The sequence below is a fragment of the Equus quagga genome, chromosome 7 (assembly GCF_021613505.1).
Source record: "Equus quagga isolate Etosha38 chromosome 7, UCLA_HA_Equagga_1.0, whole genome shotgun sequence".
Lineage (NCBI taxonomy): Eukaryota > Metazoa > Chordata > Mammalia > Perissodactyla > Equidae > Equus > Equus quagga.
In genome coordinates, this window is record NC_060273.1 from 134,394,523 (window position 1) to 134,410,095 (window position 15,573).

Here is a 15,573-nt window from a genome sequence, read left to right on the forward strand (position 1 = left end):
GCTCTGAAATGTTAACAGTGACTATCTCTGGGGTTGAATTATCGGCAATTTCGTGTGGTTTGGAAGAGGATGAGCTTGTCTCCATTTTCTACAATATATGCATGACCTATATACATTCTGAAAGAGCCTTTTGTCATTTTACTGTTACACAGTCATTTTGATATTCTACTTTTAAAATAGCCACCTCATGGTCTAACTCAATGAAAGCGCATTTGGAATATGCAGCCACCACTTCCTGAGCGTCTCCCTGCTGTTTCACACACGTGATTCCATTAACTTTCACAAGTGTCACCATGCGGTACATTATCCCCACGTCACAGAGGCGGCAGCTGATGCTCAGAGAGGTTCCTCTGTCGAGACTGCACCGTCAGGACCGGGGCCTTGGTTGTGGTGTGCTCCAAGGCCCGCCTTCTCCCCTCCTCCCTCGGGGAGCTAACCCCAGCGTCTCCCCTGTGGGGGAGCTGCTCTCACATGCTGGCGCAGCCTCTCAGAGCCCCTTCTTTAAAAATACCCTTAAAGTATTAAAATAGTTATTTATTTATTTGTGAGGAAGATTGGCCCTGAGCTAGCATCTGTTGCCAATCTTTCTCTTTTTGCTGAGGAAGACTGGCCCTGAGCTAACATCCGTGCCCATCTTCCTCTATTTTACATGTGGGACGCCACCTCAGCACGGCTTGATGAGCAGTGCTAGGTCGGCACCCGGGATCCAAACCTACGAACCCTGGGCTGCTGATGCTGAGCGCATGAACTTAACCACTACACCACCAGGCTGGCCCCTAAAGTAGACAGTTTTTAAGTGATTACATGTATCATAAAAAGAGTGGAAGGATATGCTCCAAATGGTATATATGGCCAGGGAGTGGAATTGATAGTGCTGGGACTTTCATTTTCTAAGCTTTTATATTTATCTTTTTCCTTTTTAAAATTTTCTATAATAGTTTTTTAAAAAAAGATGAGAGTCAGAAAAGTCATAGACTTTTCCTATACTGTCTATCTTTTGAACACTGGTGCATCTCGATACCAGGTTCACAACACAAACCATCTCTAGCAATGCAGACAAGATGTGGTCTCCTCACCACCCCTCGTCTCCTCACCTGGACGTCCTGCTGGACCACAACCTCCGGGGCTCCACCTGTCCCACTGACAGTTCCATCTTCAATGCCAGGACGGCACCTGGCCAATGAAAGCACTTGGCACATAACTGGCAAATGAGTGAGTGGAAGATACGCACTTTCCTCTTCTCACGTTTCAGACATCCAGGCATATTCTCACATTAACGTCCAACTAGCACACGGGTTAAAGTCAGGTGGAAGAAAGAGAATGCACAGGAACTATCTTTGCTTCTGAATTCACAACTTGCCAAAGGGGCCCTGTTATGGGTTGAACTGTGTCCCCCTAAAAAAGATATGTTGAAGTCCCCACCTCTGGTCCCTCAGAACGTGACGTTATTCGGAAACAAGGTCTCTGCAGGAGTAATTAGTTAGGATGAGGTCACACTGGAGTAGGGTGGGTCCCTAACCCAATGACTCTGTCCTTATAAGAAGACGGCCACGCGAAGACGGAGACACGGGGAGAAGGCCATGTGGAGACGGAGCACTGGGGTGACACATAAGCCAGACATTGCCAGCAAACCCCCAGCGCCAGGAGGGGCTCCCCGACAGGTCTCGGAAGCGCAGGGCCTGCCGACGCCCTGGCTGCAGCCTCCAGTCTGCAGAAGGGAGAGACAGGAAACGTCTCCTGTTGTGAGCCACTCAGCTTGTGGCACTTTGTACCAACACAGTGGCCTTGACTTTGAATTCTGGCAAATAATGGGGAGGAGACAGGCACCTGGACAGCACAGCCTACAGGTTTTCAATGACTTCCAGTTTATTTTCTGATAAATGGAAACTATTTCAAGAACACGCCCATTCTAGGGAATGCTAGAAATGCAGACAATAAACACACACACACAACTACAGTAACTGAAACGTCAACACTGAAATCAGCGTTACAACCTTGGTCTTCAAAGATCCACATTTATGACTGTAGTAAAATAAAGTTTCAAAAAGTCAAATTTCCTTAATACTTCATTTCAATATTAATCTAACTTTTTACAGTCTACCAAAATGGTATTATTTCATCTGTTTCTTTTAAGATTGGCGTTCTTCTTAAGTGAAATGTTCACGTGGGGACAGCAAGTGAAGCTGTTCCAGCTTCCAGAGGGGCCTCGCTTCCCTAGGTGTCGCCTCTTAAGACTCTTGGGCCCTACGCTCTGAACCAAGGAATTAAAATATTAACAATAAACACTAAACAAAATTTCATTGACAAAGAAAAACTAGGACATTCATTTGGTAACAACACTTTTTAAGCCTCTGCTTTTCCACATGCTTTTCTATGGTTTCATCACTCTAGAAAATTCTATGAACATTAATTGACTGAATGGCAGTTATATTAAGGAGAAACTGTATTTCTACACCTGAGACATTATCAACGAGATAGATGATGCTGAATAGGATCGTATAACAATGATTTTTTAAAAACAATTTTTTTAGGCAGTCTATTGTTCATACTAATAAAAATAAAACATTTCTCACGAATATAGCCCCAAAGCCAAGATAATTCTTGGGGGGATGAAGCATCCCAATAAATCGAAGGCAGATTCTAAGTAACTGTAACATCACAGGGCCTAGGATGGACCGAAAAGGCCGCAAACTCACACCACCCTCCCGCCGGGTGTGTGCAGGACCGGCTGGCCGGGGGACTTGGAGGCAGGCGCACAGCGACACTGACTGAAGGAAGCAGGGCTGCCTTGGACCCCCGTGGGCACAGAACCATGGGGAAGCATCAGCCTATGGCTCCGTGTGGCAGGAGTCATGAACAGCACAAAGAAGAAGTCCGAGACGCCTGGCTCGTCGGTTCGCTGGGTGGGCTTGCTCGGGAAGGGCTGGCCTTTCCTCGAGCTCTCTCTGATGGTGTTCATCTCACAAACACTTCTGTACGTCTCACAGACACTCACGCAGTGCTCGTAACGAGCCAGGCTCTGTTCAAGTGCTTTACGAGTCTTACCTCACGTCATCCTCCTCACAACCCCACGAGGTAGCTACGATCAGCCGGTTTCACGGAGGAGAGAGGCACAGGGAGACGAGGCAGCTGCCCAAGGTCACGAGGCTGGAAAGTGCTGATTTCGGATTCAAACCCCTTTCAAGGGAAGAAATGACGCTTTTGGCTAGGGAGAGAAATTCGGCCTAGAAAAATCCTAGGAACCGCCTGAGTGAAAAAGGAGAAAGCAGCACCAGAAGCGACAGTCCACTTGCTCGTCACGCCTCGAGGATGTGGCCTCTCAATCACGTTCATCTTTAACGAGACAGATGAAACTGTGCAGAGCCAACTGCGGGATTCCTCCCATTCTTAGGACGTCGGAATGTGTTCTGAAATGTCTGAACACAGCACACCAGCTACCCCATCAGAGCGGATTCCAGAAGCACTAGCTCCTCCATCCCAGGGCCTAGCACGGAAAAGAAGGGACATAAATATGGAGTCTCGTATAAAAAAGTGGTTTCAAACAAGGTTTAAGAATAAGCTTGGACATCCCAATTCATTATCTTATCGTATTCTTGAATTCTTTGCTTTATGTGAGAAAGTTTATTCTTCAGATAATCACAGCGTTCCTTTTTCTCCAGAAATGTAGGGTCCTGGAAAAGAAACACAGCCATCACTTCAGCCTCCGGCTTCATCGTCAAAGAACACAGAAACATACATTATCACCCAGAAAATGACCCTTCTCAAGGCCTACTTTCCTGCAGATTTCAAAATCTGCCAAATAAGAATAACATGGGAGCTCCCTACGTTTATAGTCGACTTTATTTTTTAGAACAGTTTTAGGTTCATAGCAAACTCGAGTGGGCAGTACAGACAGCCGAGGCACCTTTAACTTTAGTAAAAGACATAAAAAGATAATTAATACGCATAGAAAAGCTGCAGGAAAGCTCTCTCCAGCTCTGCGGACGTGAGCAGTCAAGGATGGAGCTGGAGGCGTGTGAGCTGACACTCTTCCCGAAGGAACTGTGGGGGCGGAGGTCTGTGGGCGCCGAGTCAGGAGGCAGCACGAACTCAGGACAGAGACGAGCGGAACGGCCACCCGTGCTCCCTCCCTGACAAGCAGCATCTTAAGAAATAGAAACTAAGTACCTCTTCAGCTAAAAGAATCTAGAGTCTGTCAGTCGTCACCACTGTACCTGGATGGGAACGTACTTGGAAGAAGAAAACGGTTTTACTCACATTCTTTTTTTTCTTAAACTCTTCGTGGATTCTCGAAATTCTCTCATGTTCCTAGAAGTGACATATCGTATACTTGAATTAAAACACTTGCATTTACTCAAATTGTATCTCAAGGTGGTCTCAGAGGACAAGGGGAATTGGAACAGGAAGCAGTTTCTGCTGAAGACTATATAATGAGCATGTTCACACGCACAGATTCAACTCGCTGGACGAACGTCTGGGGGCTTGTCTGCCGGCCACTGGGGGCCTGCGGGGGCGAGAGAAAGGGCTGCGGGAACCCAGAACCGAGGCCGGGCTGCTGCCTACCAGCACGTGACCGTGGGCAGCTCCTTACCCCGAGACTCGGCTCCCTTGAGGGTAAAACGGAAACAATAACCGTGGTACCTCAGAGGGCCGAGACGCTCGGGCATCTGAAACCACCCTCATCAAGCGCGGGCACAGGATTAAGCACACGAGCTGTAATTACCACCTTCGCCCCTTTGGAAAGTTCTTTTTCAAGTTACTAGGTATTGGGATTAAGAGGTTGAGAGTATTCGACTTTTGAAAATAGGTACTTTAAGGTTCCCTCTAACTTTATTCTAGATTTTATAATAAATGTGAAATTTGTTAAGATGTCGAACAGTCCATACAAAGGGAACAGCTTACTAGAGCAAGGCCCTCATGTATCCATGAAAACCTACGCTAAATAAAACATCAAGTGTAATAACGTGTTGTTCTAAAGGCTTCCCCCCAGGACCTTTTCCATCACTGACCCACATCCTCCTCCCAGTATCTTTCAACTCTTCGATGTCTGTTACGCGCTCAGATCCTGAGCACCGCCGTGTGTTGGGTGCTCGCCAGCAGCGAGAGCCCCCTGGTAACTCAGCCGACGTCTCTATGAAAGGTCCTGGGCTGGGGGTTAACCAGCTGCCCGGGGGTGGGGGGCTGTGCTGGGGACGGAGGCAGAGGGGCAGAGGAGAGAAACTGAGTTGGAGAGGGTGAGGACCAGAGGGGTTATTTTGAGCAATATTCCTGTTTTATAGGGTTAGAAAAGTCATGTGCTTGTTTCATTTTCCAAGGGCACACAGTCAGGCTGGACAGAGGACCCGTGCCTCCCGCAGGCCCACTGGGCTTCACACATGCCCTGGGGCCGTGCTGGGAACCCAGCCAACCTTTGGGGACTCCTGCCCAAGGCACAGCTCAGCCTGCGAGAGGGTGAGCGTTTCCACTTTAGGGGAGGACTGGGCAGCCACAGAACCCCCGCGGCTCTGTCTGGCCACCTACTCGCCACGCCAGGGCAGAGGAAACGCTGCTGTGGACAGCGTGTGGGAGCACCATGGCACTCAGTCTCTCAGCCCCACTGTAATCGGGATGCTCCCAAGCCTGAGCCCTTGGCCCCTCCTGCAAAGCCTCAAACCAGAGACCACCGGGCTGGGCTCAGGCTGCCCGTCACGGCCGGGCTTCTCAGCCTCCGTCCGCCAGCCAGCTCGCTGCTCCGCCCTGTGCCCATCCTCACTCCTTCCTCACTGCCCTGAGGGCCTCTGGACCCGGTAGCCCTTCTTGGACCCCTGCACCTTGCTTGCTGTCCAGATGGTACCCCCTGACCCTTGACCTGCAGTATCCCCCGGTATCGGGTCTCCTAGGCAACACCATCCCCTCACCCCTGGACCAGGAGAATGTCACTGTTCCACAATAACTATAACTGACGTAAATGTGTGCTTAAAAGTCTGCAGTCGAAACAAAGATGGTCAACGAATACGGGTCTCAGGAGAAGAATAGATACATAACATGTCTACATATTACACACACATACATTAACCTGCTTCACATTTATTAGAAAATGCTGTATGAGCTTTTAAAATTCTAATTACACAAGCACAGTCATGCGTCATGTTCTGAGAAATGCGATTTCGTCATGTGCAAACATCACAGAGTGACACACACACACCTAGACGGTAGAGCCCCCTACACACCTGGGCCACAGGGTACTAACCCTAGGGGACCACCGCTGTGTCTGTGGTCCATCGACCAAAATGTCGTGATGCGGTGCACGACTGTAATAGATTAGGTTAACACACCCCTTTAAAAACGACAGGGCATTATGCAGAAGTGCTCACGGCAGCATTATTCATAATGGCCAAAAGTGGACACAACCCAAATGCCCGTCAACTGATAAATGGATAAACACAATGTGGTCTATCCACACAATGGAATATTATTATTCCACCACAAAAAAGAATGAGGCACTGACTCCCACTACAGTATCAATGGACCCTGAAAACATTATGCTAAATGAAAGAAGCCAGACACAAAAGGCGACATATTCCATCACTGCATTTATACGAACTGTCCAAAATAAGCAAATCCATCCCACAGAAAGGATGTCGGCAGCTGTCAGCTGTTGGTGAGCTGGGAACGCAGAGTGAGCACTAATGGGTATGAGGTTCTTTTTGTGTGACAAAAACGTTCTGGCATTAGCGAGGGGTAACGGTTGTATGACTCTGTGAATATACTAAAACCCACTGAACAGTACCCTTAACAGGGTGGGTTTTGTGGCACGTGAATTATATCTCGATAACAAACATGTGTCTGAGCCAGCCCCATGGCCTAAGTTAAGTTTGGCACGCTCCATTTCGGGGGCCTGGGGTTGGTTCCGGGCCACAGACCTACACCACTCGTCTGTCAGTGGCCAGGCTGTGGCAGCATCCCACGGAGAAGAACTCGAAGGACTTACAGCTAGGATATACAACCATGCACTGGGGCTTTGGGGAGGAAAAAAGAGGAAGATTGGCAACATATGTTAGCTTGGGGAGAATCTTTCCCGTGGGGGAAAAAAGTATGTCTGATAAAAAGTGCCCCCGATTATGAGGGCATTCCAATTTTAGAGATATTAAAATGTGAAAAAAAAGACGATTACAGAAAAGGCTTAAGTCCTCTGTGACCGCCACGCGCACCCCGGGGTCCTTGGTGTCATAAGCACGGTTGTCATCTGACGGAGGCGCCTGGCAGCTCGCGTGTGTGCAGCTCCAGATCCACCCTCCCGCCTTCCCCACTGTGCCTTTGGGCCTGGCTGGTGCCTGCTTGGCTGTTACCCACCCCTGGAGGATGCACAGCCCCCAGCGGCTGCCTACACCTGCCCACCCCTTTGTGAACGAAGCCCTCACGTGATCTTAGTGTGAGGGCGCCACCCGTCTGCTCTGGACCCTGACTGACTCAGTGTGTATCTTGGGCAAATTCATATTTTACTTACACAAGAAAATAAAACACTGTTTAATAACTGAAGGCAAAAGACCTTCAGTCATATAGTTTGAGCTGGAATCCCGACTAGCGACCTTGGAGACCTCAAATGGCCTTCCTAGACACAGACAGCAGACATGGACGGTTATGGCCTCTCTGCACTTCAAAAGGGTCTATCCTTCCTCCAACTGCGGGAGCTCCTCCCAGGCGGCTGCGGGCACTGACCTGCTGGTTCTCCGCACGACGGGGCAGCCTGCTCATGAGGGCGTCCAGCTCGTCGAGCTTCCTGAGCACGGCCTGGACTTCCGCAGAGAGCTCCTTGTACTCCGAGAACTGGTCCTGGAACACGGCTTTGTAGCATTCCCGTTCATCGTCCGTGTGAATCACGGGGTATTTTCTGAGGGCAAGATAAACCACAGTGATCACTTTGTCATGTCAACAAGCTGAATGGGAAGTCGGCTGGGCCTGGTCCTCACTGAGCGTGTCGCAGCTTCAGTTCAACACCCTGCCTCTCGGATCACAGACAACTGTTCACGTTCACAGGAATTTAAGTGCAGATTGCTAACTGGGAGACGATCAGGAAAACGACAGGCCCAGACGCCACCTCGCAACTTCCACCCTGGAAGAGCGGGAGAACTCACGCCACATAGTCGGGCATCATGATGGGCTTGGGGATGTGGCCCGGGGGGATGTGGCCGCTTAGCAGCTCAGGTTTCATTGTTGTTGCTCTCAAGTCTTTGAAATTAACTTCTTGGTCCCTCCGTCTATCATCACCGGTGGTCATTTCCCACTATGGTTAGGGAGAAAAAGAGGATTTATTTATAAACAGCAGCAGAAGAAAACAACAACCACCCACAATTACTTTTAGAAGCAAATGGGGGGGCAGGAGGAAGAAAAGCAGAAACAGCAACCAACACTTCGCTCCGGCTGGTCACAAAGCCGTCCGGACGTGCCTGTAGGAGCCGCCGGGAACCAGGGAGGACGAGACAGGGACCCACGCGTGCAGCTGTCACAGATGGATGGCGGAAGGGGAACATGGCGTCTAAAGGACTCTGTTTACTTAGGATTTATACCCAAACTAGCTGTAAGAGAATAGAAAGTGTAGTTCAAAATAAGAAATTCAGGGAAGAAAATGGGACAAGTCTACTTAAACAGAAAGAGGAAAACGACAGGGGACTCGAGATGAATCAATTACGAGGAGGCATGAGCAGCCAGAAAGGGGACGCGTCACAGGTGCGCACGCCCGAAGGGGGAGCAGCAGACCCAGGGCGCTGGCGGCTGTGTGTAGCCCCGGGGCTCCTAACCTGCGGCTCCCGGGCGGCTGCCGAATCCAGGATGCGCGGGGAGGTCCAGGTCAGCCGAGAGAGCTCCAGGGGCCTTTTCAGTGAAAAGTGGTGCATTCGGAAGAAGGGGAGGAAGAGGAGACGAAATGGCCCACAGAGGAAGCAGGGGACAGGCCTCAAGAGCTAAAAGAGCCGAGCCTCGGGGAGCAGGAGCGGCCCAGGGGGAAGCCCCTAGAACGGGCAGGCTCAGGTGGATGCCGGGCTGTAGGGTTGGGGAGTGACTGCTGGGGAGCCCCGTGGGCAGTGCCCAGAAGCCCGGCCCAGCTGGTGAGGCTGGTGGATGCCAGGAGAGGGGTTTCCATTCTCTACATAACGGAGTAAGGTTCAGAGAGGTTAAGTACATTCTCCAAGGTCTCACAGCCATGAAGTGCAAAAACCACGACGCAAACCCAGAACTTCCTGCCTCATTGATGCTTTATGAGAGTCACATGAGGAAACCACTTTACTTCAGCGTGTATCGGTCAATCCTCAAGTTCCCTCTAGTTCCCGCAGCAGCTGAATCTGTGCCACTGGCCCCTGCCTTTGGCACACACTGGCTGAATTCATTAACCTCCGAGCTAAGCTCAGGGTGCTGGGGAGGGGCCTCCTCCCTGAAGCAAAATCTCAAACAGGGCTCTGAAACCTTGCCCTCCACCTTGCCAGGCGGCTTCTGCCATCCCTGCTCCCTGGTTTCCCTGCCGGAGGCTGCCTTTGAGGTCTGGTCCAACACCAGCTCGTTCTCAAAACCACCAGCTCTGAGCTCACAAACGGCGCAGCCCACGGATCAGCCCCAGGGAAGGTCACGAAGAGGAGAGGCTGCAGCCCGGATGGGGTGGGAGGGGACCAGGTGGCCTGGCTGCAGACAGCACGCCTCCCAGGCCAGCAGCAGAATGCTGTGTGTGGAGTTGAACACCCCGAGGCAACGAGGCCTCCCAGGAGTCGGGGAACCATCCCGAGTTCGTGTCTATTCTGCCTTGTTCTCCGCCCAGACTGACAAGAGTTTCACACATCGAGGTGTATGGGGTAACCATTCGGGTTCAAAACTGATTCAGCTTGAACTAACAAGCCTGACTTGTGGCCTATCGAACACACACTGCACACCTGCTTAACCATGAAAGTGAAGAACAGTGTCGCTCTAGATAACAAGGCAGACTTCCCCTCCTGCTCCCTATTGCTAACGCCCTATGGGGACGCCCAGATTAGTCCCTCTCCGGCATCAGGGTCACGTTGACCTGCGAATTTGCAACTGAACACCTCTTTGAAACTTTGATGAAAACGTATCCTGGGTGTGTTAATGTATGTTCTTTGTTCTAAAAAGATATGGTTGTACTGAAACCCATGCTTCTCCGGAACGCCTACTAGGGCCTGCCCGGGTTATAATCCTCGCTCTGGCTCAAGTAAACTCACCTTATTTCTCCTATTTGTAGGATAGTTATTGGCTATTTTGCGCCGACAAGATGAATTCTTACATGTTCAATCTTGGAAAGAATCCCGGTATTCAACATTAGGGGAAACTCCTTTGTCTTAAATAAATGCGCTTCTACTTCACAGCGTCCGTCTTCAGCTTCTAAACAGCTAACGACGGCTGCTGAAGAAGCAGCGGGAACAGGCTCCCCTCAGATCTTTTCGGCAGAGCCCAGGTCAGGCTCAGATTTCCTGGTTCCCAACAGGAACTCTGCCCAGGGCGTGCCATCTGAGGCTTCGCCCAGGAAAGGTTTTCCCCAGAGGAGCTATTCACTCTCCTTACCTGCCCAGCCAGAATGCCATAGAAACAGGGTGTTTTAAGAAGTCAGGATATTTCCACACAGACTGTCTCATCTGCTTTACATTTTTTTGGTTTTATGCTCTTAATATTTTCCCCCACTTTTTTGGGGTAAACCTCACTGCTCATCAGTTCAGAAAACCCTATTGCGAAAAAAAAAAAATCTGAAACTAGACATGAGACAATGAACCAGCCCTGCTGAGGGATTCGTGCACGGGTGTGGTGGGCCAGCGGGGACAGACCACGCCCAGCGCCTCCTGGTCACAAACCCGCGGCCCAGACCCCAGGTGACCTTTCTCTGCTTCGGGCAAAAACCAGTCTTGTCAGCAAATACCAGAAAAGCTCCATTGTGCGGCAAGAGAAAGTAATTAAGCAACGGGATAAGTAATGCTATGGATATAATTACTAAGCTTTCCAAACTGAAAACGGGCTGAATGAATACGATGTCCAGTTAGAAATGGAGCCGGAGACAGGCGTTTTGGTGACCACATGCCCCATTTCTGACCTCTCCTCGCCCCCCACACTGAGTGTGCAAGGTGGGACACACAGGCCCTCATCCCAACACATACCATCACTTTTGATGCCCGATTTGATTCTAGTTTTTCTAGCTTGGAAAAAAGTCTGCTCAGCACTTGGGGATTCATTAGAATTTGTTTCTGTCTCTATTTGATCTTAGTTTACGTCTGTGTATTATTTCTTTATAAAATCATCTTATTTGCTTTTTAAAAATTGTGTTTGTTAAAATACCAAATAAGAAGGGACAGCCTTGTAGATGGTTCCAAACAAGGGACAGGAAACAAGTTCAGAGATGGTGAGTGATCTCCCTAAGGTCACAGAGCTACTGAGCAGCTGATCCAGTACTCAGACTCAGATTTGCCTGATTTTGAGGTTTATTTTTTCTTCATTACACTGCACAGCCTCTCCTGTGACAGTCCGCCAATTCTTCCCTACTAAGCACCAGGAAGGTAGCAGGTGAAAACTATACCCAACGAGCAGCTGGAGGTCCAACATTTTCTTTTCTTTCTTTCTTTTTGCTATGGAAGATCGGCCCTGAGTTAACATCCGTGCCCATTTTCCTCTATTTTGTTTGTGGGATGCCTGCCACAGCATGGCTTGATGAGCGCTGTGTAAGTCTGTGCCCGGGATCCAAACTGATGAACCCTAGGCCGCCAAAGTGGAGCGCATGAACTTAACCACTGCACCACCAGGCTGGCCCCTCCAGCATTTTCTATAAGGTTTCTTGTTGAGAGGTCCAGTAGAGATTCCTCAGTTAAGTCATGAGAGCCCCTCTCGTGGAGGTCTGCCTCTAGAATATTCCTAAACATGCTGATCCACAGGAAAAGAGGCCTTTGAAAGGGTGCACTTTGCATTCAGCTCCCATATCTTGAAAGTGGAGGTTCACTGGATTCATGGGGTTCCAAATCCGCTAAGGTTATTCCTGGGGACTATTCCAGGACCTCTCAGGATCTGGGACCGGCAATGCACCCTGGACGTGCTGGGTACCACCCTCTAGGGCGGCCTGAAAGAAGGACCCTAGAGCTCTCTGGCAGCGCTTCCTAGCCCTGTCCCACCGGGGGAAGCTGTGTCAGCCGCATTCTCACCGATGACACTGCCCACCCCATCATCGGGGGCAACTTCCTCCAACTGGGCCAAGCCTTTCAGGTTGACGCTACTCTGCCCCTAATCCCAGCGGGAAATCCCACCACCTCAAAGGGACTGACCCGGAAGCCCATAAATCCCACCCTGGCCAAAAATGACCACCACTGCCACGCCACGGCCCACCGCAGCTCAGCGAGCTGCCCCGTCCAGCCTGGCGCTGGGCCATCGGCATCTACCAAGGGCGCCGCCTTGAAGCCACCAAGGCAAACGGAGTCTTCCGCCCCCGAGGATGTCCTGAAACACACCTCCTGACATGAGCACTGACTCACTAACCCTTACATCATATTTCGAGATCACCCGTTAACAAGAGCATCAGCTCTCAGAAAGTGAATTTCCTCATCTCTAAGTTTTGGGGCCCCTTTCCGTTTTAAACAGTCTTTCTAATCCTGATCCAACTTCTAAAGCAAAGTCCTTTAAATTTGATATTTTCCATGCAGCGAGCACATCTTAGGACTCTCACTGGGATGAGAGGTAGCAAGGGCAGCGCTTCCCGGCCAGGGCGGCATTTGTGTCTCCTGGTCAGTCCCTCGGAGGAGCAGGATTTACCAGTGTCTTCAGGCAACACTGGCAATCCTGAACGAGAGTTGGCAGCAAGCTGCCTGAGCCACCCTCTGATGACGCCCAGTTGGGAAGACCGCCCCCTCCACGTGGTCAAACTCATTCCCGCCTTTGCACTAACGCCCGGACGGACGTCAGCCCACAGGGCAGGCCGGAAGGTGCACTCAAGTCTCAAACAAAAGGCCAGAGCTCTTACTGATTTAAACATCAGCCTTCTATTGCTTATCTCAGTACTTGAAAGGAGGACTAAGTTCATTTTTTAAAAACTTAAAATTTTTGATTAGGTAACATATACCCACGCTATAGAATTGAAAAGGTGCAGAAGGGAACACAAGGAAAAGTCAGTCTCCCTCCAGGGAGCCAGCTGCCTCCTAAAGGCAACGGCTGCCATCCGTCCCAGGTCAGCTGGAGAGCGGGCGGCCATGCAGCTTACTCTGATTGTCAGAAAATTCTAACCGAAGCAATGAATGCCGAATAGTGAACAAAAACCTCACTAGACACAAGGGAATCAGGAAGTGGAAACAAAGCCCAATAAAAGCAAACAAAAAGCACCCCCCTCCCCAAAGCAGGGTCTCTCCAGTCCTGTGAACGATGTTTAAAGTGCACAGATTGTAGCACTAGGCCCACACCGCCCGGTGAGAGACTCGCCCACCCACTGTGGACCAGCTGACCCAGCCTCGCTCGTCCATGCCTGGTCAGTCTGGACTGGTCACACGTCTCTCGGTTTCTAAAGACTTACGGACATCAAAGTAACCTTGGCAAAGCTGCTGAGCCATCTCACCTGCAATTCAGACGCCTCCACATATATGTCAGAAATAATTCAATGCAACTGACGCTTTCAAAAAACATGTCTAATTACAGATCCCAAAGGACAGTGTGACCAATTAAAGCTGAACTTGAGACATTATCATCCATAAGTTGATTTCCCCAGGAAATGTCAGAGAAAGACACATCTCTCAGGAAATTATTTAATTTTATAGTTCTCGATACTGGAGCTCCCTCCCTACAATATCACACCCTACCAATCTCATCTGTGCTTTTTTTTTTTTTTTGAGGAAGATCAGCCCTGAGCTAACATCTGCTGCCAATCCTCCTCTTTTTTTTTGCTGAGGCAGACTGGCCCTGAGCTAACATCCGTGCCCACCTTCCTCTACTTTATATGTGGGACGCCTGCCACAGCATGGCTTGACAAGCGGTGCGTAGCTCCGCACCCGGGATCTGAACTGGTGAACCCTGGGTTGCCCAAGCAGAGCGTGTGAACTTAACCACTACGCCGGCCCCTGTGCTCTCCTTTTTCACCAGGTTTGCAAGCCCCTGTAAGATGGAGACGATACTCCTTGCAGTATTCATATCACAGGCCCACAGCCTCACTGGTACATGTTTGTTCAACAACTGAATTAATGATGACACTGATGCAGTAATCACGATCCCGTGGACAGACAGTTCATCTACTTCATAAACCCCTATCTCACCATGACAAAACATTTTCAAATAGCATTTGTGTTTTATAACATAGAGAATGAAGTTAAAAAGAACCTCATAAAAGGTATTTTCAGCACATATGCACTTGACGAAGGACACGTAAGAATGAGGAATCCAACACAAGAACTGGACAGGAAGCGATCAGACAGTTAAAGAGAAGGAAGTGCAAACACAACATACGAAAAATGCTCAGCCTCACACCTGATAAACGCAAATTACAACTACCTGAGATGCTGCTTTCACCCATCAGACTGACAGAGGTTAGCAAACGTCTCACACATGCCGTTGGTCAGGGTGGGGAGGCTGGCTGTGTGCAGGGCTGTGTGTGGAAACTGCTAACACTTGTCGTGGGCAATGGCAGTCATGCCACTCGGAAGGCAGTGTGGACACGTACCCACAGGTACATACCACGTTATTCGCCGTAATCCTGTGTTTAATAGTGAAAGACTGGAAACGGCCCACGTGCCCATCTACGGTCAAACAGATGATGGTGCATCGACACAGGGGCAACACCACACAGCTACAGAAGAACACAGGAGTCCTGCATGTCCTAAAGAGGAAACTTCTCAGACATGTGCTGTTGAGTGAAAAGATACAGGCTCCACCAGTGCTGATGTTGTGCTCCCACCTGAGCCAAAGTGGGGAGCGCGACTCTGCACACAGCACTCTCTGAAGTGACTCTGCACACAACACTCTCTGATGGAAACAGACGTAACAACGCTGGTCCCCATGGGAGGGCTGGGGGTGAGGGAAGACTGGACCAGACCTCATGAACTCTGAACCAAGAGAATGTACTTCCTTCTCAAAGAAACCAACCCGAAGGCTAGATTCTCAACTTCTTGATCAGAAATAATGTCCAATTCCTTAAAAAAGAACTTTCCAAGGAGGTAAAATTATGATTATTAAAATGTATTATTACACATATGTAAACACTTACAGTAACAGCATCTCATTTAATACTCTCAGCAAACCTCTGAGGCAGATATTACTATTATTCCAATTGTACTGATGAAGAATTAAGGCATTGGAAGGTTAAATGCTGTGAAATTAATAAGGAGACCTTAACGAAACTGGATGGGGAAGGCCTGCGGGGGGAGCGCTCAGCCCATCACATGCTGTCGATCACACCAAAGAGGCAACGAGACCAAGGAAGAGACAGAGCACTTTCCACAGCAAGTGCAGCTACTTTACTAGGAGGGAAGATTTCTCTCCCCAAGGGCAACAGCCCAGCCAATGAGAAATGCTGCAGCTCAGCCAATGGGAAACGTCACAGCTCAGCCAATGAGAAGAGCTGCAGCCCAGCCAATGAGAAATGCT

General features: G+C 49.6%; 1 protein-coding gene across 16 annotated transcripts in view; it reads right to left on the reverse strand.

Annotated features, from left to right (window-relative positions):
* Window positions 1–1,842: 1,842 nt before the first annotated feature.
* The window catches only part of MARVELD2 (MARVEL domain containing 2), a 21,346-nt gene continuing 7,615 nt past the window's right edge, over window positions 1,843–15,573 (reverse strand). For 15 of the 16 annotated variants that reach the window (XM_046666841.1, XM_046666839.1, XM_046666835.1 and 12 more), the window contains 5 exons: window positions 8,115–8,263; window positions 7,699–7,870; window positions 4,258–4,308; window positions 3,571–3,671; window positions 1,843–3,484 (listed from right to left, as the gene is read on the reverse strand). In XM_046666841.1, coding sequence (XP_046522797.1) covers window positions 3,388–3,484; window positions 3,571–3,671; window positions 4,258–4,308; window positions 7,699–7,870; window positions 8,115–8,263 — 570 coding nt within the window. In that variant the 3' untranslated portion in view covers window positions 1,843–3,387. Of the gene's footprint in view, window positions 3,672–4,257; window positions 4,309–7,698; window positions 7,871–8,114; window positions 8,264–15,573 lie in introns of all 16 variants that reach the window. The other variant, XM_046666842.1, reaches the window with a different exon arrangement.